This window comes from Colletotrichum truncatum, assembly GCF_014235925.2.
Source record: "Colletotrichum truncatum strain CMES1059 chromosome Unknown Contig_0005, whole genome shotgun sequence".
Taxonomy (NCBI): domain Eukaryota; kingdom Fungi; phylum Ascomycota; class Sordariomycetes; order Glomerellales; family Glomerellaceae; genus Colletotrichum; species Colletotrichum truncatum.
The window spans coordinates 1208534-1232470 of NW_027222402.1; the positions used below are offsets into that span (position 1 = coordinate 1208534).

Genomic DNA, 23937 nt, shown 5'->3' on the forward strand with positions numbered 1-23937 from the left:
ATCAGAATCCCAGGCAAATTCAACAGGTAAAATCAAGGACGCATTTGGAGCAGGCCACCCAAAAAAGTATACCTCCTCTTGGCTCCATTTCGCAGCCGAGAGGTGCCTTGCTCAACGCCTCCCTCCTGCATCGGCCTGCATAATAGCCATTCGCGGAAGCAGAAATCTTGCCCTCCAGGGTTAGACGGATTTCCAGGCCAAGTCGGTTACCTCATTTCGGCGACCTTGGAAATGACGCCCGGTTTGTTACGTCTGAGAAGGGAAGAGGTGAGGCACCCCTATTTTATTTGAAAGCTTCTTATTCGAGCGCTCGAAAGTGTCAGCGCGGCTCAGAGGATTTTCTTTCATTCGGGCCTAGACCCTCATGAAGCACTACCGTCGTTCAATATGGTCGTTTGATCATTTTTTCCGACGAAGCGAGCGGAGTTCCTCTGAACATTCCCTTCCTGCTAGTAGGTACTGCACGCTTCAATATTCTAGAAAGGGCAGAGTCCGGGCCACTGTGGCCACTGTTGGAAAAAGACCAAGCTAGCTCATGGAACTCGGGCTGAGTAACGTCTGCCGCCTTATTTTCGCGTTTTAGTGTGGTGTCTTGTCTCCTCTCCAGCGCATTTTTTTTTTTTTTTTTTTTTTTTTTTTTTTTTTAAATGCTACCCTGCGTCAGCGCTACGCCATACTTGAACTGTGCTTTCGACATGGAACCCCCTCAAACAGTCTGGCCCAGATTAGGACAACAACCCCAGTGTTCAAAGATAGGACCGTCCAATAAGAAGCCGTGTACATGCCGAGGCTTGCGAGGTTAACATTTTGATAATCACTCTCACTTTTTTCTGCCACAGGCAGTGTCAACAATGCGCCTCTCTCTGCCAGCAGTTGCTACTACTACCTACTCATGATGATGGTTCCGTAGGTGCGCAAAAGCTCACTTGTGTCAGGCCGTGCCTCGTCAGCCTCAGAGATAGAGTAGGATAGAGCACTGTTTTCTAGCTCTATAATAGCCAACAAGTGACTTATATTGACATTAGGAATAATGGTTACGGAACGCGCGGCGTGCGATCGTCTTGTAGGCATGTGCGAGCTTCTCGATCCCAACTGGTCGGCATCCCATCCTCCCCCCATGTTGAGCAAGTAGGGCTGCAGAAGGCTCTCATTCGCACCAAAACAGGCAGACTTTCCTTGATACCTCCAGTGTGGTCCAGTGATGATTCCGTTCTGGCGGTTCTACTATGTAGTAGTATTGTTATACTCTCGGCAAACATGCAAACATGCAAACCAGCAGCACTGTGTGGCCTTAATCAATCTGGTACCAGAGAGGATCCGCATGTAAATCGGAGGTTCCTTGCTCGCAGAATGGCGGCGCCCTTTACCCCTGACATACACTCTTCAAAGTGCCCCCCCACATCGCGTGTTATTATTATCGTTTGTCACTGTCCTTTGCAGCGCCGTTGCACTGCCGCCAGAGCTTGATTCCTTGTCAGCCCCGGTTTTGCATGCCACCTCAAGAAACTGTCGTACCGGGGGTCACCTCTTACATGCTGATCCCCCCCGCCACGACTCGTATCGTTGCCCGTCTGCCGTAAGATGGCCCTTGTCCTATCTGTTCCTGAGACCCCGACTCGATTCAGCTCGATTTGCCTAAAAACATGATTTCTCGCCTGCGCAGCTGGACAACTCGCACTGCGAAAAAGCGACGGTCCAACTGAAGAACGAAAAACGCGCCGCCGCATCTTGGTCGCCATCGTTTTTCCGCCATGGCCGTCAATACTTCGGCTTTGCGCCGTGTGTTGGCGCTCTACGGATCCGGCCCTAGACTCGTCCCGTGTCTCACAGCGCTCGGACTCTTGGTCCTCCAGGCCGGCGCCGCCGCGAATCTGTTCAATGCCTGCGAGCGAGGCCAATTCGATTTCTCGCCTTCCGCGTCACTGACGATATCCGAGTTTCTGAGGTTTCTGGTGGCGACGATACTATTCAAGCTCGAAGTTAGAAGGCGGCCTGCGAACGGCTCCGGCTATTCCTCGCTGAGGGGTTCAGAAGAGGCGGAAGCAGATGACAGCGAAAACATTCCGTTACCGAACCAGATTCCTACGGAGAAGGAATCGAAATATGGAAACATCACGGGCATGCGCTCCTTGTGGCGCTTTGTTTGGGGAGAGTCTGGAGCGGAAATCCGGTCTTCGTTCTTGAAGGTTGCTTTCCTGCAAATGCTTGCCAACAATCTGGTATGGACCCCATGGCGCTTTGAGAACGATGCAATCGATGGACATTTGCTAACGTTGCCGCTTTTTTGCGCAAAGTTGTTCCTTACCTACTTGGTTACAGACCCCGGGACGGTTCAACTAACAAGGAGCGGCATTGCGGTCGCTGCGGCTCTCTTTGTTACCCCGGGATTCGGGCTGAAAGGCCCCAAGACACGGTGGATGGCCTTCATAATCCAGGTATGCGCCATCGCTCCTTCGGCTGCGACAATTCTAACGGTGGTAGACGTCCGGTTTGATCATCTCCCAGTTCTATCCGCAACATCGCACGAGAGCATCCACGTACCAACTGCACCTTTACTTCATGCTTGTCGGCCAGGCCAGCTTCAGCGCCTTATCTGATTTCCATGGCGATAAATTGCTGAAGAGCACAGACTTCGGATCAAATGCGTCCAATATTGTCCTCGGAGCGTTTGGGGCTATCCTCAATCTATTTGTACATGCGATGGTGCGATATGCCAACACACTGGAACCGAGCTTCTTCGCCGGGTACAACGGCAGAGGGTTGTTGGTCATTCTCTTGACTACTCTGCTGGGCCTTGTTGGTACAGCGTCATACAAACGTTCGTCTCCCACATCCTTTGCGTTGCTATCGGCTGACCTTTATTAGACATCGGCCCCCTGGCCCGTTGGTTCATGACTGATATTATGACCATTTTCCTCTTGTTGGTGTCCGCAAAACACTACTCACTGAAGTACAGCGGCTTCTTGATACCAGGAACGGCGTTGATATTCATTGCCTCTGTTGCGTACTTGAAGTATAGCCCTCTCAAAGACTACAGCGTCCAGCCTCCCACAGAGGAAAGGGCCACCCCTGCTCCTGTCGGCACTTCCAAGGTAAGCACACTCCAACTTGTAAGACGAAGCTGTCTAACGTGAAAAAAAGAAGCTCAAGTTTGCTCTTCTTACCATTGTCGGCTTGATCGGCGGCGGCATCGTTCCCATGGTGACAGTAGCCGAACCACCCCATACGCCCGAATATCGAGTTGCCATGAGAGACGATACCGAGGGACGCTGCGTAACTCCGCCGATCGATATCATCCCCCCCTTTACAGAAAAGCAGGCCCCTTACCAGATCGAAACAGGCGAAGGTAACCTCACTGCCTCGCCTTTCAGTAACACGCTGGCCATGGTCCGCTGGAACGCGAAACGCATGGAACGTGTGCCATTACTGCTCAAATACAAACCTTTTTTCCATACCGTCCATATTTCAATGCCGGACATGATGGACGACAAACCCAAGGATTACCATAACCTCACCCACTCCCAATACCCACACCACGAGACCATCTACATGCAGGTTGCACACACGATGAAGCTCATCCTCGAAGAGAAGCCAGAGATCGAAGGGCTCATGTATTTCCACTTCGACTCATGGATCGACCCAATGGCCTGGGTTGACGAGAACCGCAAATCCATCTGGTACCCTACCTCCCATAACACACGACAGTTCGAGGGCGACGGCCCGCGATACATGTGCATGACGGACTGGCAGAAGTTTCCGCAGTGGTGGGGCTGGTACCACAAGTGGAACGAGAAGGCCGTCACCGTCAACGGAGAAATCAAGCGCATGAACCGGGGGTACGACGTCGTCGAGGAAGAGTTTTGCGTCGGATGGTCGGACATCTACTACATCCCGCGCCGCTTCTTTGCCGACTTCATCTTCCTCTCGTACCTCTACGGCTGCGCGGACCTGTTCCACGAAGTGGCCATCCCGACGATGCTCAACATCATCGACCGCAGTCGGCGCAGCGAGAGCGCCCCTTACCAATCGCTCATCGACCGTATCGGGGACTGCTGGGGAGGATGCTGCGACTCTTCGGCTACGGCGCATGACGTGAAGTGGACGCGCTGCGGCCACAGATTGGACTACTTGAACCAGGAGGTTGTGGACGCGCATTACAGCCGCCTTGATGAACAGACTGCATGGCTCGGTCGGAATCAGAGAGAGACCGGGAAGAATCAGCGTTAGAATACGGGTAACGAAGCATTAGACAGCGTCCTCTTTTTATTTTTAAAACGTTTAGAAATGGCACAGATTCCAATCCGGCCAAACCACCTGGTTTATAGGGACCACAACTTATTGAAGGGGCGTTAAGGTGTTTTGTTACTGTATTCGGTAGACAGTAGATAGCCACGCTGGCGGTTCATTTAACAATTGAGGTTGCCATTCTGGCGATGTTAACAAACGTGCATTTCCTCTTCCCATGCGATCAGCATGATGTCCTTTCTCATGGACATTCTGATTACAGGTTGCCAGCTATGGTATTATTTCTGTGTCTGTAGTGTCCTTCTCGAGACGCCGTTGAGCCAGGTAGGGTTATGGAAGGGCTTGAGGCTTTGGAACAACCTTGAAGCATCTAGAGGCGCCAAAGTGCTCGTTCATCAACCAATAACAAAAGGTCAGATCTACGACAACAAATCTTCATTCTCCCCCTCTTTCTAGGTATGTTTGACATAATGCCAGGTAACATCTACTACAGAGAAAGTTTTGAGTTCAAACATCTAGCAATTACTGATCAAAGACATATTGCTCGACCATAGGATTCTTGTGATACCGCCGCTAAACAAGAGCTGCCAAAACCAACCATTCAGAACATTGCAAAAAACAAATATACCGCAAAGTCATTCCCAACCAGAGACAACAGTGGGGATATAAAGCTATGAATTGGGACTTCTTTTAGTAGATCATCTAAATCAGATGACAGGTACGGGCGTATCTGAAACTCGCGTGAATTTAGGAACGGCGTCTTTCACGGCGAACATTACCTCTTTTGCGCTTGCTTGCTTATGCGCAAAATTTTCATGGTGTGACGTTGGGCTCGTAGCTGCCAGATGAACCATATTCTTGGTTTCGAAGTGATAGATACCAATCGGAGCGATTCTCACTGCGCTTCTATAGAAAATGCTCCCATAACATGACAGAATATCCAGCGTGCGAAGGTGGGCTTGGATAAATGAGACTAGGGTGAGCCTTCTTACCTGAACGAATCATTGCGGCGTATAACATTTTAATATTGTAACGACGACCTTAATCGGACTCCAAAATGGCCCGATCGAACATGTTTGAAATCACAATGTCCCAAAATGGACCCCTTTAGACATGTCAATCACACGTCAATATGCCATCCCAAGGTCGAAAGGCCGACTAGCATTATGTGAGTTGTAAGATTGTTATATGAAAATTTGAAGATGCCATTCGACTATTTAAACAACGCCAAGTCCGCTCTTTAGGTCTTGCTTAGATTGTCACCAACATTCAAACTCTAATCTGCCTTCTGTTCACAACAACTCACGTCTCAACTCATCGCTATCTGGTATAGCCATTCCACTCATAATATTATAAACATGCAATTTCCTAGCATTGCCGCCATCTTTTTGACCATTCTCGTTGGTCAGGGTCTTGCGTGTGAGTTCCCCCAAGCAACCAGATACCTACACCTCTGCCTAAAGTCCTACCTCTAACGTGTCTTTAGCACCTGCGAGAGGAAATGGAGGACTTAACAACAATGCCAGCAGCAAAGAGGGTCAGCCGTGCACTGGCATCGTCAGCAACCTGGAGCAAAAGGGGACATGCAATAGGCTTGGCGAATGTTCCATTGAAATCCCGCCCAACGAGGTTGACAATGTTCCCAGTGGCGATTGCAAGTAGATAGCTTGCGCACTCTCTTTGGATGTTAACAATTATCTTGTTGCATACGAGAGGAGCGGGAGAAGTTAAAACGGTATTTCCGTCACTAGGCTAGGTAGGCAAAGAAATGGAAAATTCCAGATTTTAGCAGCCCTCCCTCCACTGGCACATTGGCATGTTCAGGTGTCAAGAGTGAAACAGACCCACTCGAACGGCTGTCACTTGCACAAGGCCACATGGGAAAACAGAAGAGCAGATAAGGGCAAAAAAACGTTGTCTCCCCTTCCAGAATCGAACTAGAGACCTTTCGATTATCTTGGGTAAACCATTACAGTCGAACGTGATGAACCAACTACACCAAGGGGAGTAACGGGGCTGAGCCCCGCTCGGTGCGCTTTGTTGACGGATCCGAGCTTCAGTCTACTTAACAATGAATGGAGACGCCATCATACCTGCTCCGCTTCTTCTTTCTTACCACCTCTAATCTTTTCCAAGAGTCCTGAACACGCTTTTGAAACCGTAGCAATCCCGAATGTCCAACCACGGATTCTGACCGTGTAAATAAAGAAATAGACCAAAGCCCAATTAGCCACCGCGAACGCAACCAAGATGCCGAAAGCCGGCCACTTGTCGTCGAGGTAAACGTTGAGTGTTCTCATGTACTCGCCGCCGTTGTTGTACGGACAGAATCCGCAGTTCGATGTCGCGTTGGGGTTTTCAAGGTATCCTGTCCCGGCTACTTCGCTTACAAATCTACCGGCGTATTCACCACAAGTTGATCCCGGAGGCGGGTTGAATCGAGCAAATTCTGCCGGACTGCATTGCACCGCTGCGGGAGGCAGGACTGCAGAGAGAACTCCCCGGGTAAACCAGGTTGTTGGGTTCACATAGTACATCCAATATTTCCAGAATACCGGGATCGAGTCGTATGGCACCAAAATTCCGTTGAAGAGTGCAACCATGACGAAGAAGAAGGGGAGGATCTATCAGGAAGTTGAAATTAGCCACGTAGAACCAAATGCGGGTTCCAAAACAAGACTCACATTGGAAATTGTAGAGTACGACGGTCCAAAGGCCGAAATCCACTGTCCCCAGCTAGATTGGAACAGTGACCAGACGAGGACCATGAGATAGGTGTAACCCGAAATCGAGGAGGTTGCGGGAAATCCGACCGGAAAGTACCACAGAAGCCAATAGATTGTCGCAGAAAGGATAGCCATGGGGATTTCGCAGACAACGTTCGCGGTGCAAAAAGCAACCCAACCATATGTGCGACTCGGAAGCTCACGGTCTTCCCAGAGATCTCGGTTTTGGAAGAACTTCAACACCACACTGTTTACAACAGTGGGTGGAATGAAGAAGATGAGAATAATTGCGCTAAACATGCGGTTTTGCATGCTTGCAATGTCATTGCCCAACATCCAGAAAGTCTAAGATAAAGTTAGCAGGTATTCCCGCAAGGAATTAGGCGTAAGAAATACTTACAAAGCCATTGAAGATGCCCATGATGGTGTGGACAAAGACTCTGCTGTACATGTATTGTGGCTCTCGCCAATGCTGGATAAACATGCGCTTGGTGAGTAGGTAGCACTGATAGGATGTTGAAGACGCAAACTCGGTCGGCGCCGAAGAAGTTGTTGAAGGGCCTTGCCTCTCGGCGGTGATTTGGTCAATTTCCTCGACAATGGCCTTGTGCTCAGCAGAGTTGAGCCACTCCTCATTCCAATCAACGCGCTTCCCGTCTTTCATAGACGGCTTTGATGCCGTCTCCAGGATGAACTCGGCGACGTTGCGGGCAGGCGGGCAGTGGAAGCCACGCTGCGCGAAGTAGTCAATAACGACTGAGCCGTTGGTGCCGACGGGACCGAAGTAGAACGTATTACCGCCTCGGTTGAGTGCAAGGATCATGTCGAACTGCTCAATGAGGTCGGATGACGGTTGGTGAATGGTGCAGATGATGGCCTGGCCCGCATCACACAACTTTCGTAGAAATCGGACAATGGAGTAAGCTGACTGGCTGTCCAAACCACTTGTTGGCTCGTCCAGGAAGAGCAGGAGGTTCGGCTTCGCAGCCAGCTCAACTCCGATAGTAACTCTCTTTCTTTGTTCGACTGTCAAAGAAGAGATGAGAGCATCCTCAAGATCACTCAGCTCGAGTAGGTGAATGATGCGGTCTACATAAGCAATCTTTTCCTCTCGGGGAGTGGTGCGCTCTTGTCGAAGAAGGGCCGAAAATTCCAAGGCCTCGCGGATTGTTGCTGTGCCTTCGTGAATGTCTCTTTGCTCACAGAAGCCCGTACCCCGTTGGAACTCTGCACCAAGACTCGACCCGTTGATGAGCATATCTCCAGAAACCACACCAACCTTTTGTCTCTGGGCAATGGTGTTGAGCAAAGTTGTTTTGCCGGCGCCAGAGCTTCCCATAAGCGCAATCATCTTTCCAGGCTTCGCATATCCGCATACGCCGTTGAGAAGTTGTCGCTGACCGTTGCCATACGGAACCGTGTAGTTGATGTTTTTGAAAGTGAAGATACTTTTGCCGTCGCCAATTGGCTCAAAAGTTTCCTCCGCCGAACTTTTCTTCTCCTGGACGCTCTTGGGGGTAGACCTACGACGCTTCGCAAAGATCAACGACTGCGCACCGGACCCCTTGAATTTGATCGTATCGACGGCGAAGACGGTGACTGCCAGGTAAAACACGGTGAAAGCGATCATGATGCCGAAGTTCCGCCAAAGATTCGACCTTGAGCTGTGGGTTTGTTAGCGGAAGCATTTGCAGTCAAAGGAGGGAATGATCTCACTATTCAAAGGAAGTCCACAAATAAGATGAACCGCTGACGACTGTGCTACCAAGAGTAGACCCAGGAAGACTACAACCTTGGAAATTTGGATCCGAGCCAGGTCCGCGGGGAACCAACTGGGACTCGCTGCAGGACATCTCTCGTCTAAAAAACTCGTTGGTTTGAAGAGCTTCATAGCCATAGGCAACAGGGTTGATGTAGTAAATCCATCCGAACCAGATCGAATCGTTGAGCAAAGCGGTTTTGGGTATAATGTAACCAGTAAAAATGAACATGATGTTGAGGACTGCAAGGAAAGAAACTGGTTAGCAATATTCTTTGATCACCTGAAATCCGAGGCAGTGTACTCACCGACTCCAACAAACCGCACGGCATCGTCTACCGTGGAAGAGAAGGAAGCAAACATGCGGTACATTGTGGTGAGACAAAACGTTGCCGTGTACACAATCAGGGTGTATATCAAGAATTTTGCTGCATCGACGTCGAACTGTCCCAGGAAGTAGACCGGTATACAGAAGAGAATTGTCATGATGAGAATTAGAGGAAAGTCGAGAAGCATCCTGGCGATTACCACTGCGGATGGTCTGTAAAATGCAAAGACTCGATGTCTTTCGATCGTTGTACGGCCAGAGATTGCAGGAAGAAGCTCAGCGAACTGAAGCCATCCGATGAAAGCAATGGAGAAGAAAACAATACCGCCTCGTGCAAAAACCGATGATGTATCTTGCCCAGCTCCGTAGAAGAGAGAAGAGACAATGAGAGCGTTGGCGATGATGATGACGAGTTTCGTGTAGAAGGAGTTTCTATCGCCCCAGAGAAGCCATGCCTGTCTCTTAGTGCATGCTGCAACCTGTTTCAGGAACGAGACGGTGTAAACAGAGTCTCCAATGACAGTCTTGCTTTTAGCTGTAGAAACTGTCAGTAGCTGACATGCGGATGGAGACAAGTGCATGTAACCTACATTCTTTGACTGTAGCCTCGAACATGCGGTGCTTCTCGTTGTTTGCTGACTTGCTGTCGTGCTCGTACTCCTCTACATCTTCTAGTAGGCGTTGGTAATGCTCGCTGTTTCGGAAAGCCTCCTCAAGCTCCTCGGGTGTCTTGGGGGCTGACTCTTCGCGACCGGGTTGGAAGTGACGGGCGTTCTTGTCGGCGATTGAGGTTAGGAAGTCGGCAGTAGTCCTGTTTAGCATTATGCATCAGCACCCTTTGCCACACAATAAGTGGCTGTAGTAACCCACTGTCTAGGGGGACACAGGTATCCCAGGCTCTCAAAATAGCTCTTCGCCTCTTGCGCTGGTCCTTGAAACAGCATGCGACCATCGTCTATCACCAGCACCTTGTCCATCAACTCATATATAGACTCTCCCGCCTGATAAAGAGTTACGAGCGTCGTCCGGCCGCTGACGTCGGTGTAGACACGAAGGGACTTCGCGAAGCTGAGAGCAGTGCTAGCGTCGAGGCCGCGCGTGGAGTTATCCCAGCAGACGACCGAAGCTCTTGTAGCAAGCGTCTCTGCTAGACTGACACGCTTCCGCTCTCCTCCCGAGACGCCTAGAGTTGTTAACCAAACCAAGACGTTGACAGCGTTTTCGGTGACAAAACATACCTCGAATGTGCTCATCACCAACCAGTGTGTTCTTGGTATGATCAATGCCAAACATTTGGAGGAGGGAGTCAAGGATGATGGGAATCGTCCACTGCTCCCTTTTCCGCGTCTTGTTCTTCAGCGCAAACCACAGAGTCTGCCAAACTGTGAGGGAGGGGAAATGGCGATCATCTTCCTCGCAATATACAACTTCTCCTCTGAAGAGCTTGAGTTGATCTTCGGCCGGGATGGCACCGTAGTAAACTTCACCATCGACCTGGGCGTATTCGTCTCGTTGGTTCGCGATGGCTTTGAGAAATGTCGAGCAGCCCGAACCTGGTCGACCCAACACCAACATGATTTCCCCATGTCGCACTGTGCCTGTCATGTTCCTAATGAGCTCAACTGTAGGCTCCTTGTGGAATTTAAGTTTCGGAAAGAAACCCGTTACGAAGTGGTAGAGATCCGGTCCGAATGTGTTGAGCAGATCTCGGGGGAACGTGACGGCCTGTTTTGTTGATGACTCGATTCCCTTGACAGTCAAATTTTTGAAAGACACTCCTAGCCTCTTTGCAGGTCCTCCGGTCGGTGTGCGCATGTCCATTATCCCTCGCCGTAGGAAATCTGGGAGGTCGAATGAGTTGCCCTCCGATAAGTTTTGAGATATGGTCCAATCGCTCTCGCCGCCTGCGTCGCCATCGTTGTTGGTTGGTTTCTGTGTGCGTGTGGCCGTCGAATGCCGGTGTTGTATCGTTGAAAGCTCTTTCTCGAGACCTTGAAATTCCTCCAGCGCGGCATTGACTGAAATATCACCAGCCGCATTCTCACCCCAGCGGCCGTCCTCCTCCGACCTCAAAGGCCCGGTCATGGCGTCTAAAATGAATGGAACAAGGGTATCTTTAAGGACAAGGAAAAAAAAAAAACAAGTCTAAGATTGCAATCTAATAGTCTGTTCGATACGTCAAAAAGTAGCACGTGTAGGTGCCGGAAATCTCGAGCCAATGTTGACTCCAGTTGGGCCAAAATAAGCTGATCAAGAGTGAGGAAGGTTTTGAGATGAGGGCATGTATGTGTATTATGAGCTTGTGAGAGCTAAGTTTACTCCACTTTCACACAATATCGGGGATGTCGCCGTCGCCGTTAGGGTATTCATACATATCACGCACTCCGCGGCCTGCAGCATTTGTAATCGGCCATGGGTCGTCATTCCAAGGAACGAGAATACCAGAAAAACTCGGATTTACTAAAAGGGGCAGTATTAGTCGTGTTTAATGTCTGGGCAGCAAATGTACGTGGCCGTGGAGACCGGGGCTAAGAAAAGTCTTAGCATAGCAAACTCCGTGGCATAGATTCGACCGAACTACAGGTTCGATGGGCCTGGCATGGAACCCTTATCTTGGGGTAGAAAGCCCCACGTCGTCTGCAATTATGACATACAGCCCAACAAAAGATATCTCATCCAATGGAAAATGGCATGTGCATTTCAAGATAGTCCAGTGGGTAGCATTATTAATCCGTGAACAGCCCGGGGCTACTTTGTCATACCATGTACCACCTTGTTGGCGGAATCCATTTTCCCTCTAAGTGGGAGGGTCAAGGTTTTAGGGAAGCCCCGTTCTCGACCGCTCTTTTAGCGTAATGGCGATCCCGCTTCTAGTACATGTAAGCGCCGTACTTATGCTTCCATCTACACTAATAAAGCACGACATGGAGTTAAGGCTAACAGATCTCCGCATGACTCAATGGCGTTTGCGTCGTAGCTTTTTGCCATAAAGACGGCGATTAGATTCGGTTCAACGACTGATGTCGCCTTATTTCCGGATGTAAGCTCCGTGCTATTTCTATCTAACGTCATCAACCATCCATATTGTTCCCTTGAACAAATTTTAACTCGTGAGACGATCCCAGATCGTGTAGAAGACACATGGAAACCCACTTCTCTTCGAATTCCCATAACATCACTCCCATGGCAATAGGAATAGAATCGTGAAGAAGAGGCAGAATACCGTGCAGTCCAAACTAGCAATTTTATGAATCCACCGAATGCTGCAGCCTGCTGACAGTATCCACACAACCCGATCGGGTACCGGGCCAAGGCTGAATGTGACAGTGTCTTAGGGGACCACGACTAAAGCGGAGTACAGCGGCCAGCTCAAGACGGCTACTTTCCTTGAAAAGAGAACTGACCACGGGCATGCGAGCCGCCAATCCGTAGTAGACGGTGCATCTGCAGCTGCCGGCCTTGTTTGATGGCAAGGATACTGGGAGCTCGGCACTGTTACTAAAGTTCTCGACCCCTCAAGACCAACTTAAACGGTAATCCATTTACGGCTTTGTTTGCCGACGGACCCAGTTTATCTTTCGTCGTTGTAACTGCAAATTTCAGGAGCGATAATGAAACAAAATCAAGCATGAGAGATACTACCTCGCTACACGCACAATCATGTAACATATATATATCTTGATAAATCCAGCTCGAAGCTCTCGTGCCAAGGCCCCACGGGTTCACTTTATCTCCACCGACCAGCAATTGGCTTGGATAGGGCATCTTGTCACCGGCATCAGCTTGATGTGACTCAGTACTCATGCATACCACACCTATTGTACTATGCAAGCGGCTCAAGGGGTCCTGCATCTTCGCCGTGTTACGCATATCAGTGTTGCTATTGGCTTAGAGATGCCGGCAGGCAAGTTGCTAAACTCCAATAGGGGATTCCTATCCGATGCCGTGACCGGGAAAGCACCTATCACTTAGACACATATTGCAGAGCCAAATAATATCCATACACGTATATGTTGATCCCGGTGAGTATTTGCTCGTACATCGCCAATACGCATAGCAAAATGCGGTAACATCGGCATCGAGGTCTCATCGCAAAATCTCCGCTTGGGTGATTTCTGGGCTCCAGGCCGACAACGGGACTTGCTCCTCATCGAGGACGTCAGGGCGAAAAACCATGCGATCTCCAGGGCCACTCATGATGAACACGACTTTCCTACCGCGAACCTCATGCCCGTAGAAATTATTATGGCGGCCCTGGAGGAATTCTGTGACAAAATGTACCACCCTCATCTCGTCGGGGGGTAACCGGGGAGTGGAGGGCTCAACGCCCGGAAAAGGTCTACCGTCGCAGTCTAGGGATAACCCATGCTCTATCTCAACGATTCGTTTGGCCAATGCGTACATCCCGTCCTTCTGCCAAAGGGCCTCTCGCGGTGCGGCAAGCACCTTGAGACAGCGCAAGGCCTCCAGGCGAAGATCGAGGAATCGACACTTCATGACAATGAAAGAAACGGGCGCTATGAATCCCATTTCGAACTCGAAGTTGTTTCGACTGCTGCTTTTCATGCGTCCATTGGCAGCTTCCGATAATTGGCTGACCATCAGACGAAAGTCGTTTTCGTACGCATCGTAGCCCATTTCAGACGGGTTGAAAGCCATGCCTGACCAAATTTGACAAATTCGGTACCGCGCCAGGGCGAATATACGTGGGATTCCCGTAATGGCATCCTTAGCCGATTTTGGTCGAGTGTCGAGGTTCTTGAAAAGAACAAACCACAAATCTAGTAGGCCTGTGACCCTCTTTTGCTCTGCAAGCAAGTCTTCTGTGGGCTTTTTATGTCGCATGTTCCCGATCCGATAATGGGAGCCGAGGCGAATAAGCTGGAACGACTGGTTGAAGATGTCGTCTATCATTAACTCCGCCTCTTTGAAGTTGGAAAACCAGACTGGCGTTTCATAAGCCGAGATGCTCAGGTCCGGCATGCTGTCTTCTTTTCGTGCGAAAAAATACTGCAAGGCATTTAGGCGACGAAACAGAGGCATCAGCCACTCTTTCACCCAATGATAAGATGCAGTTTCGGAAAACTTGAAAATGGCATTTCCGTGAGCACAGTGCCGAAGAGCAGCCTCTGAGTTGGATTGCAGCAGCTCTATGCAGATGAAGAGAACACAGACCAGGAGCACCACCTCCTGGTTCTTCAACCCCATAAGCTCTCTAATCGCAGAGTTGTAGTGTGTCAGTGCTAGGCTGTTGTCACGAAGCCGCTGACCTTTCAGCGAACTCGGCCCTACCTTGGCTTTGGTGACATCCTCATACAGAGAGCTGATCGCAACAAGGGAGTGCCTCACTGCAGGCTCAAACCTGCTAAATTGCAGGACAATGTGCGTCCAAAAGAAGGGTTCGATGGACCCCGGCAGGTTCGGGCCGGCCATTTCGCAGAAGAACTGCAGTGCCCGACCTTCGGCTTGGCTAGCGACGCCGGGGAACATGGCTATGGTTTTTGGGCGGAACGGCCGGAGCTCGGACCTAGGCGGGGCCGGATAGCCGTCACACTGACGGCCAGTGTTGGAACACCTCAAGCATGCTGGTTTGGTCTCGTCGCATTTGACCTTACGGGTCCTTCTATGCTCAGTGTCGAGTTCTACTTGGCAGAGACACAAATCACTCACTTGCAGGTAAAACATCCTGTCCTGACTTTTCTGCTACCTTTTCTTGCCATGTTTCTTGACTGGCGACATAGATGACCGGATAATGTTGGACAGTTCCCAAGCAGAAAGCGGCTGGTTCGTCAGGTCGGTTTTATGTGGACCTAGGTGGATTAAGAGATACCCCCATCAAAAGTTGCAAGACGAAGAAGAAGCTCCGTATATTCATAACATTTCGGAAGTAAGCTTACGGACTCTTAATTTGTAAGATTATTGGCAAAATCCGGCTCTTTACAGGCGCCCTTTCTTCCCCGATTGAACGATCAAGGATGCTGCCGCCGAGTGGAACTACCAGGAAGAAACGGTCCGATCCGCCCAATCGACGTAAAGTAATGACGCACCATCATCTTTTAGTGGCTTCGTAGGCACCGGCGAGCAATCACCTCCTTGTTTATCCTTGAGGCTTTTAACCGCGTATTTACTGGCACGTTCATCGGAGCATGTGGTCGCCGCCCGATGGCAAAGCGGAGGTCGTCAAGCAAGACCAGCACATCGCGCCTATGGCTACGATTTTGCCCCGTGACTGTTACACAACGGAGAATATAAACGCCAAATTCTCGTTATAATAAATCGTTAACGGACGTTTGGTCCTGGTCCTTTTTTTTCATTTTTTTTTTCTCGCTATTTCAAAGATATGTAAAAGCATCTCTGAGACTGTTCGTACATTGACCGTAATTGCCGAAACTTAGCTAAAGGGTTTACATCATCCAACATGAAATGTTACACACTTGAGCCGGTATTCATCCTACCACACTATGGCAGTTTATTGCAGTTTGTGATATATTTCCACGCGATAAGCAGGCGACTCGAAGCTTCTTTTTGTATTAAGGCTCGCCTTCGCCTCATTTGGTGCGAACAACATATCGCTGGCTCTGACATTCTCTAACATACGTTAAATCCTCAAACTCGAAGTATTTCATCACAAGGATGGCACAAATACCTGTCAGTGCTACTTCCTTGGTTCAGACATCCGCAAAATCTCCTGAACATCATCGGGTACGACGAACTCTTTCTCGCATGGCACCAACCCCATTTCGAGCAACTCTTCTCCACTGATTTTAGGATCATCATCCAGGACCCTCTTCAGTTCGCGCGCACGACTAGTAACATCTTCAATGCTCACGATTCCTTCCTCGACCCAACTTTGGCAAGTTGCCGCAGGAATCCCTATTTGAATGCTCCGATATGGGAGCTTTTCCAAACGAACATCCCGCTCGGGGTCCCACTGAATCCTCACTTGCTTGCCGCCCCGTATCGCGTCTTCGCAAGATAGAGCCCCCTGCCGAAGCAGATCAATGAACCAATCGTGCGTCATTTTCAGAGCGAGAATGCGCTCTTGGCCATGATCCTTGTACGAGTATCCTGAGCGGTAGAGCACCCAAGTCCAACTAGGCTTGATCCACGTCATCCTGCTGAGCTTAAAGTTTGGCGACGCATCTAGTCTTTGAGATTCGACTGCCGCATCTGCAATCGCTGAACTGTAGGCTTGGTACACTGTAATCGTATCGTCGTCAAAGTTCGCTCGAATCTGGCGGTGAGGGGTAGGGTTGATGGGCCTTTCATTGGCGGCGGAGTCGGAAAACGTGATCGTCATTCTATCAGTAAGCAAAGCGCCCTCAAGTAGCATCAACCAAACGTAACGAAATAGAGGATTGGAATTCTATTTGTTGTGTATTAAGTGGTATTATAGCGATGATTTATACGATCCTGAGCAATGGTTGTCAGATAAACGTAATGAGTAACAGTCGATCCAAAAAGGTTTAGTATGCTCGCCGCTCAGAGTCACGCCGGCCTTAGTATGGAACTTTATGTACTTTAGCCACAATCATTTAATCAGAAATGCGTAAGGAGAAATTTATGAGAAATTACAATCGGTAGTTGCAAACAAATATACATGATCCGAAGTTAGGTAGCAGCCTAAAGGATCGAAGAAGATATTTCAGCGACAACTAGGTATCCGACTATTCTTGATACTGCTGTTTAATCTCATTAACCTCCATCACCATGTACCTTTCCACTAATATCTCAGCCGGCGATAAAAAGGGCGTCTTCTTGGATGAGAGGCATGGCCGCAACATACTTCCAAGAGGGGAAGTAGAACTCTGAATGATATGAACGGCATGGCTAGCACGCGTTGCCGCAATTATCGCTGCTGTTCATCAACGCGCCGACCACACCATCGTTGACGACAACGCGGACGGAGGTGCCGTGCGGTGGTCATGTCACCGCAACCACTGCGGCAGCATTGCATCGGGCCGCACCTCACCTCCCGTACATCTCGCATTGTTCCTCCGACTTCGGTATCGCGTTTTGCTACATCGGAATGGTTTGTGCCACACTTGCCGTATTTCTTTCGCCAACAGTAGACTGCTTTGGTGTCTTGTTTGGTAAGAATGACAGCTGTCGGGGGTTAGCTACCTAATGTATCCCAGCTTCGTCTGAGATCAGACGTCACTTTGGAGCTTCATGACTTTCAATTTGAAAATTCTGAAACACCCCACGAAACCATGCGAGCCCAAACAACCTCGCACTTGAATACGAAAGCTGCGCGCGGAGCAGCGAATCTTTGTGTCAGATCCTTGACCGGTGCTCCGGTGGTGTCTAGTCTGTCCTTTTGGCTTTTTTTCCAATTAATACTTTTAAACCTACTGCGCACTAGAACCTACCCACTTGCCTGTCGCGAAAGCATCAGCGTTCGCATACGTCTTTGCATATTCCCCCACTCATAACGACGCTTTTATAGTCTGGTCTGGTACCTAGACACTTTTGTTCGTTGATCATCGTCGTCGAATTGTTTCTCATCGAATTCTTCACCATGACGATAGGCGGGACTGGCACGGAGCTGCTCGTTGTGGGGGCGATCCTCGTGGTTCTCAACACCATTTTCGTCGGCCTCCGCATCTACACTCGGATATTCATCACCAAATCCCTTCGAGCCAATGATGTGTTGCTTTTGACTGCACTGGTCCGTACATCGTTCTTTTTTGTTCCCGCTCAATCTGACTTGAATTCCACAGGCCGCATTTGGAGCTCTCTACGCTCTCATTGTCGTTGGAGTCCAGGGTGGCATTGGCGGACCTCTTCTCCAGGCAACGATTCCTGGCATCTCCACCTCCCTCAAAGTGCTCTTCTTCCTGGAGATCATCTATGTCGTCCTCACCTCTGCCATGAAGGGAAGCATCGCCCTCACGTTCATCCACATATCGCGTTCGAGGGCCCTGACGTCCCTATTTTGGGTTTCCATTGGCTTGGACGTAATGATCAGTTTGGCCTTCATCATTTATTTGCTCGTCCAATGCAAACCGATCGATTATGCTTGGAGACTACTGGACGCAACGGCAAAAGGAAAGTGTCTACCGCTCACTGGACAGTTGTATATGGGATATGCATTGTCCGTTGTGACGGCGATTCTGGACATCCTGTTGCTAGTTTCGCCGTGGCTCATGATGAGAGGCCGTGGATTGAACTCAAGGCTCAAGTTGTACATCTATGGTATCTTCGGGCTGGGCATACTGTATGTTCCGTTCAAATTGCCCATTCTACTTATGCTAACCCAATTTCCAGGGCCACGATCGCCAACATCATCCGAGTGGTTGCACTCATCAAACTCAAAGGCTCCAGCGACCAGCTCCGTACGTGGCTCTCCTCCCATTCCATTGACCCAAAACTAATAGATACTACAGTCGACGCCGCTCCTGTGTTCACTTGGTCTGCCGTCGAAGTCAGCATTGGAATTATCATCGCAGGCTTGATTGAACTCGGCCCGCTTGCCGCAAAGTACAACGTCAAGGGCTTTGAATCATACGCTGTCGATGACGATAAGTACCCGCTCACGAAGCCTATTGACGAGTCAACCATCCCAGAGTACGAAATGGACAATGTAAAGTTGTAAGTTTGAGGGAAAGATAGTACATTATAACAGAGATCAAGATCCGGGGCCGAAAGTTGAAATCATACGGGTAATGTTCGCTGGTAGGACTCCCTTTGATAGCCATGTTCAGTTGCAAAGTGGCAGACGCGATGAGGGCGGCCTCTCCGTCAAAGATGTCTATAGCAGTAGCATATATGTCTCCCAGACATGAAGAGTGAAGTATTCCTCTTCTGTCGATGACAATAAATAATCAGAATTGTTAGACGCTGTATGGATACATGTATAGCTTGCCTCTGCCATCGTCATATATCGGTGGGTCAAGTCATCGAAAGCCACATGGCCAATTTCCAATTTTCTTTGTACTGCAGCTTAATGGAAGGCTGACTGAATCATCTCACTATGAAATTAATATACACAAGACGAATGACCGAGAGGTAATTAATGATTTACAAAGGTCCCCCAGTTCATACCCCATGCCTCCACAGTCGCAATAACTTGACGCCAGTCTCCTGTAAACATTAAAGCAGAGGGTTTCTTAAATATCAACCGAGGTGACCCACAGGCAGTTTTCCAGTTGTTGCATTATTTCTTTATTTTATCACACATACTCGAAGTAATTATGTTTTCTAAGTATCATGTCATTCGGGCACTCAGCCCTTGCTCAGTGCCTCCTTAACCTTATAGCGGCAACAACCCAGAACTAGATTAATGTGGTCTAAGCCGCAACGCCACTTGAAATCCAAAGTTGCAAGTGAGTCACACCGGTCATTAGATAGGATGCATTGTTGATGTCCAAGACACACCTTGCGTGATGAAAGTGTGATATAACATCAAAAAACATGATTACAAAAAATCCTTCTATGCCCTTCACCGATAAGAGTCCATACTTTGTTGAACTCTTTCACCGACATTGTCAGTCGAAGGCATCGACTTGAGTATTTGACTGTGGTTGTCCGCATCATTTGAAGGTGAATCGACCTCGACAAACACTCGCGTCACGGTCTTCATCTGAATCCCTTTGTTCCCAGAAAGATCGCGATTATTCAACGAGATCTGGCTCTCACTCCTATCATGACTTCCTTGTATTCCACGTCTCAGATAGGTAGATGGTTTTCGCAGTATGCTTGTTGAGCGATCAGGATACTGAGAAGGGTTGGAACCTCCTGCTGTGACCCAAACTCTGTGACCAAAGTGTTGACCGACTTGGGTGAGACTGAAAGTGTCCAATCCTAGATTTTGCTCATCAGGTGAGGCATCGAAGAGGATTGTGCGTCGAGTGGTTGAAAATACGAGAACATCGAGCCATCCGTTCGAGGTAATCATAGCACCAGCAAAACAGAGGTACTCAGAAGAAAGTTTGATGCCTCCAATGCTTAGAATTCGACCAAGCGCAAGAGGGGCGGTGCATACAATAAAAATAAGAGGGTAAAGTAGAAACAACATCCGCTTACGGGCTTCGGATCTCCCTTCCTTGGGTGAGTGCGGCGGTAGGTTTGTGGAAGTAAGGACACTGGCAGTTGATCCATCTTCAACAGTTTTCTCCACGGACCCAGAGGCTTTGTCTTTTCGGTAGATATGGATGAACACGAGGACATAAGATACCGTTCCGATGATAATCATGATCAACATCCAAAGATAGTGAAGATAGAGGCGCATACCCTCATATTCGGAATTGATCCAGCACTAAAACTCTGTCAGTTGTGTCTACTCCGCGATATTGCAAAGAATACTTACCCAAGTAACATCGCGAACATAAAACCCGCCTACTTTTGCGCCGTTATTCGTGATAAAGACTCCGATTACGGACATAAGAAGCACAAAGAACCATAGGAAAGTGATAACTCCATAGAACACTTTGCTAGAAACTTTGCGACCCCTGACGAGAGAGACGTAGGTATGAACTGCGATAGTCGCAATGAACGTCGAAGACGCCAGATCTCCCATAGATATGAACCAGCCCTGAGCCCAACATGTTGGCGATTCATCCGCTATTCTGTCTTCAGACAGCCAGACAACGCCCAGGAAGAAGCCAGACGCCTGTAGAACATCGGCAAGCAGAACGTTTAGAACAAGAACGAGGGCCTGATTTGGGGCTCTCCACTGCCTCTTATTTTCCTGACTGGGTCCAAAATATTGGACGCCAACATCGCGCGGAAGACCGGCTGCGTTTGTAGATTCGGCTATCCTTTCCGGTTTCGATGGATTGGATTTGAAATACCAAACAACCAGCCTGCTGCTAAGGTAGGCAAGGAGGAAGAACGATGTGACGAGCGAGACACAGGAAATTGTGGCGACAGCTTTGAGTCCCTGCCGAAGAACGGTCGGTAACGGCGAAAGAGTGTGGTTGCGGCTGTACATGACTGTACAGACAGCGTGATATAAAGGAAAGAGGTATTGCCGTGAAGTCGTGCCCGCCGACCTTATCCACAACCCAAGTCGTCTCCCTCGCAAGAGATTAACGAATGACTGAAGCAACTGCACAACTACTCTTGTTTCCAAGATCTTGGCTGGTAAAGGTTATAAGAATCAAACCACCCGGGAACCAGACGTCTACCAAACTAAGGTCCGCGGGGTATCGATCCAGTGTATATCTTTAGAGCCATACATCCCTTGGGCGACGTTGTGGCGTGCGGGATGCCGGGGAGCCCATGCCAGTCATTATTTGTCCAAATCACGGTTCTCAAGTCTTTGATGTTAGCGTCTCTCCGGCTCACCATGATGCGTCGAACTCAAAACTACTATGGAGATGCAGGGGTCATCAAATAGGAAAATAGGCCAGGAGACAGAGCCTTGCCAAAATGAGGAACATCACTCATTTGCCGAAGTTTACTATTCCAGGGATTTGAGGAATTGCATGTCGGGCAATTAGCCTAATTCGTTAGCATAGCCCTAAACCGTCAAACTCTATGTTGAGCTTCAGCACTGTGCCATCTCAGACGCTCACCTCGGGAGATGTGAAAACCTGCAGCTAAAATTGGCTGACGGCTTGTCCTGAAGTACGATCATAACTCGCGATTTCTATCATTGTTAAATCTCACTGCAAACGAAAAAGACAGGCCACGGTTGGTTCTCCGAGATCTGCCTCGAAGAGATTTCAGGAAATGGACGAACGTCCGAGAGGCCACGCGATGAAGTAAAGTTTTATAAGTGGGGTTCACTGGCTTCAAAACCTTGCCGAAGTCAAATGGGCCATGTAAAACTAATACGAACGTCGGTATCCTCGGGAAGGTCGAGCCCGCACTTGAATGCTGACATACTAACAAGCAGTTGGCATGGTCAGTTCGTAGTACAGTTACTTCATCGTAGGAGAGCGACCTTTCGGGTTCCAACACCTTCCTTTGATGTAGATTACCTATCATCTAATGGGCTTCTCAACTGACGAAAACATGAGCTCCAGAAGCATGGAGGAACTTGACAGGGATAATTACGCCACCTTGCCTGATCACTGCGGAGTACAACTGTATTTTGCCTTCGCAAGTGTCTTTTTTTTACCACTCCGTATGGAGAGGTGGATGCCCCGCCAAATCGCGACAGATCAACGCGAGTCAGCATCTGCTGCTACGCGTGGTCTCCCTGTCATTTTTGCCAAGTTGCCAACAGCCCTATCTGTACTAATGGTAGTGAGCAGCTCAGGTTGCTCACCGAGGTATCCACCTCGTTGTAGCCTGAAAAGAAGTCGCACACTTTGGAACTGGTTTGACGAGTAGAGTGTAACTGTTAGTTGGTTGAACAACGCATATCGCTTTGTAACCGCTGTTATTCATCATGCAGCAAATGCAAATAAGTAAAAATTTCAAAGGCTCCAAAAAAGCGACCTCATAATCCGATTGCGCCAACGTGGTGGTCAATACAATCGGAATCATCTGGAAGGAGACAAAAAGACTCATCAGAATCCTGGGGGAGAACTTGAACTGTGAGGCAATCTAATTGGTTGTCACCCGCGCGCTGATAACTTTGCGTCAAAGTTGGACCTCCCGACGCAGCAGTAAAAATAGCCAGTGAGCCCTGATGGAGACTAATTAGAAAGTTCTTGGGATGTGCGGGATTGTGCACAAGTCTCTTCACATTCGAGCAATCTGAGTTTGTTTGCTATGGATTGTCGTGTGAACTAAGAGATATCCCTATCTTTGGCGATCGCTGCCAGATTGGCGAGCTGTTGAACCATTGCGAAGCGAGATTTGCAAAGAAAGGGGGCGGCGCTTGTAATAGCTCAATGAAGGACTTTTACCCCCGGCCGGTAATACGGTACATTCCTGATGGGTAATCAATTGCACGAGTGTCTGGGGGAAGGCAATTGACTGATGACCGTTACGTCTCAATATAATTGACTTTCCGATAGAAGCCCGCCTGGACGACAAGGAGCAAAATTCCATCAATAAAAGCGACCCAGCTTAGCAGGGGCTTGGCCATCGCTTACGCGCGGACTTTGATGGCCCTAGAATCCCCAACTTTGGGGCCCAGCGAGAACAGGCAATGCGGCGATGGTTTCTTGAATCTCATAAATTGCCGATATCAAGGAACGACAAACTCCATCGAAAGAAAGGCAAGTTCGTGTTCCGTGCTTGTTTCGAAGCTGAAGACTACTCTTTGGGTCGTGCATGGTGTAGCAAGCCTCACAGGCTTGGTAGACTCTGAATATCCTTTGATATCATATCGCCGTTTTGGGGCAATCAGATTTATCTAATAACGCCGGACCTTGAACTGGTGTGCATGTTTTCTAGGGATAAATGACTCTTAAATTTGCGAACCTTTGCATTGTACAGATGCTGGTTTTGCTTGTCGCTGAGGGCTTCCTACATTATGAATGTCGTGTAAGATTAAAAGTACGACACGAAAGCTCGGATGAATGGGAAGTTCTATAAGCCCTTGCAGCAAAGACCAAACGTTTGGAATTGACCCGAAATGACGTCGGGAACCAGTGTCCAATCTTGCTCAGGCAACGACCAATCATTGTTTCTGAAATCCAAGTAAAAGACAATTATTTCTTCACATAGGCAAACTGACTGCTATGGAACGCACCAAGTCTGTTTCCCCCCTGCGGCACTCAGGCGGATTCCATGCGCCACATCAATTTGACTACATTTGACACTTCTTTATGTCAAACTTGAATCTACAGAAAATGCTGCTTTGGCGAATTGGTGTTATGACACCAGCTTATGGGGAAGAAAGTCTGAAACCTGCCCAGAGAGTCCATATGTTCCCTGTACACACCAAGCTGCACAAACCTTTGCTTGACGCTGACATGTAACAATGCCTTCGCCCTTTGATCATAAAACCAAGAATTGCTGAATTATTTGGTATC

At 48.9% G+C, this 23937-nt stretch overlaps 7 protein-coding genes across 7 annotated transcripts; 3 read left to right on the plus strand and 4 right to left on the minus strand.

Annotated features, from left to right (window-relative positions):
• Nucleotides 1–1751: 1751 nt before the first annotated feature.
• Nucleotides 1752–4227, plus strand: CTRU02_208362 (UDP-galactose transporter; the record flags this gene model as incomplete). The annotated part of the gene is made up of 5 exons (XM_070205073.1): nucleotides 1752–2219; nucleotides 2295–2435; nucleotides 2482–2818; nucleotides 2866–3092; nucleotides 3136–4227. 5 exons carry the CDS (start codon nucleotides 1752–1754, stop codon nucleotides 4225–4227), a joined length of 2265 nt encoding a protein of 754 aa, XP_070061148.1.
• Nucleotides 4228–5603: 1376 nt separating this feature from the next.
• CTRU02_208363 (uncharacterized protein) lies at nucleotides 5604–5907 on the plus strand (the record flags this gene model as incomplete). The annotated part of the gene is made up of 2 exons (XM_036725693.1): nucleotides 5604–5664; nucleotides 5732–5907. 2 exons carry the CDS (start codon nucleotides 5604–5606, stop codon nucleotides 5905–5907), a joined length of 237 nt encoding a protein of 78 aa, XP_036582407.1.
• Nucleotides 5908–6332: 425 nt separating this feature from the next.
• CTRU02_208364 (ABC drug exporter) lies at nucleotides 6333–11143 on the minus strand (the record flags this gene model as incomplete). The annotated part of the gene is made up of 8 exons (XM_036725692.1): nucleotides 6333–6869; nucleotides 6930–7316; nucleotides 7372–8635; nucleotides 8688–8973; nucleotides 9039–9593; nucleotides 9649–9869; nucleotides 9929–10241; nucleotides 10297–11143. The coding sequence occupies 8 exons, from the start codon at nucleotides 11141–11143 to the stop codon at nucleotides 6333–6335; spliced, it is 4410 nt and encodes a 1469-aa protein (XP_036582406.1).
• Nucleotides 11144–13144: 2001 nt separating this feature from the next.
• Nucleotides 13145–14778, minus strand: CTRU02_208365 (C6 zinc finger domain protein; the record flags this gene model as incomplete). Its single annotated transcript, XM_036725691.1, has 2 exons — nucleotides 13145–14678; nucleotides 14729–14778. The coding sequence occupies 2 exons, from the start codon at nucleotides 14776–14778 to the stop codon at nucleotides 13145–13147; spliced, it is 1584 nt and encodes a 527-aa protein (XP_036582405.1).
• A 935-nt stretch (nucleotides 14779–15713) lies between these two features.
• Nucleotides 15714–16391, minus strand: CTRU02_208366 (uncharacterized protein; the record flags this gene model as incomplete). Its single annotated transcript, XM_036725690.1, has 1 exon — nucleotides 15714–16391. The coding sequence occupies one exon, from the start codon at nucleotides 16389–16391 to the stop codon at nucleotides 15714–15716; it is 678 nt and encodes a 225-aa protein (XP_036582404.1).
• Nucleotides 16392–17579: 1188 nt separating this feature from the next.
• Nucleotides 17580–18656, plus strand: CTRU02_208367 (P-type ATPase; the record flags this gene model as incomplete). The annotated part of the gene is made up of 4 exons (XM_036725689.1): nucleotides 17580–17729; nucleotides 17782–18278; nucleotides 18329–18396; nucleotides 18448–18656. The coding sequence occupies 4 exons, from the start codon at nucleotides 17580–17582 to the stop codon at nucleotides 18654–18656; spliced, it is 924 nt and encodes a 307-aa protein (XP_036582403.1).
• Nucleotides 18657–19502: 846 nt separating this feature from the next.
• On the minus strand, nucleotides 19503–20993 carry CTRU02_208368 (uncharacterized protein; the record flags this gene model as incomplete). The annotated part of the gene is made up of 2 exons (XM_036725688.1): nucleotides 19503–20318; nucleotides 20370–20993. The coding sequence occupies 2 exons, from the start codon at nucleotides 20991–20993 to the stop codon at nucleotides 19503–19505; spliced, it is 1440 nt and encodes a 479-aa protein (XP_036582402.1).
• Nucleotides 20994–23937: the final 2944 nt, after the last annotated feature.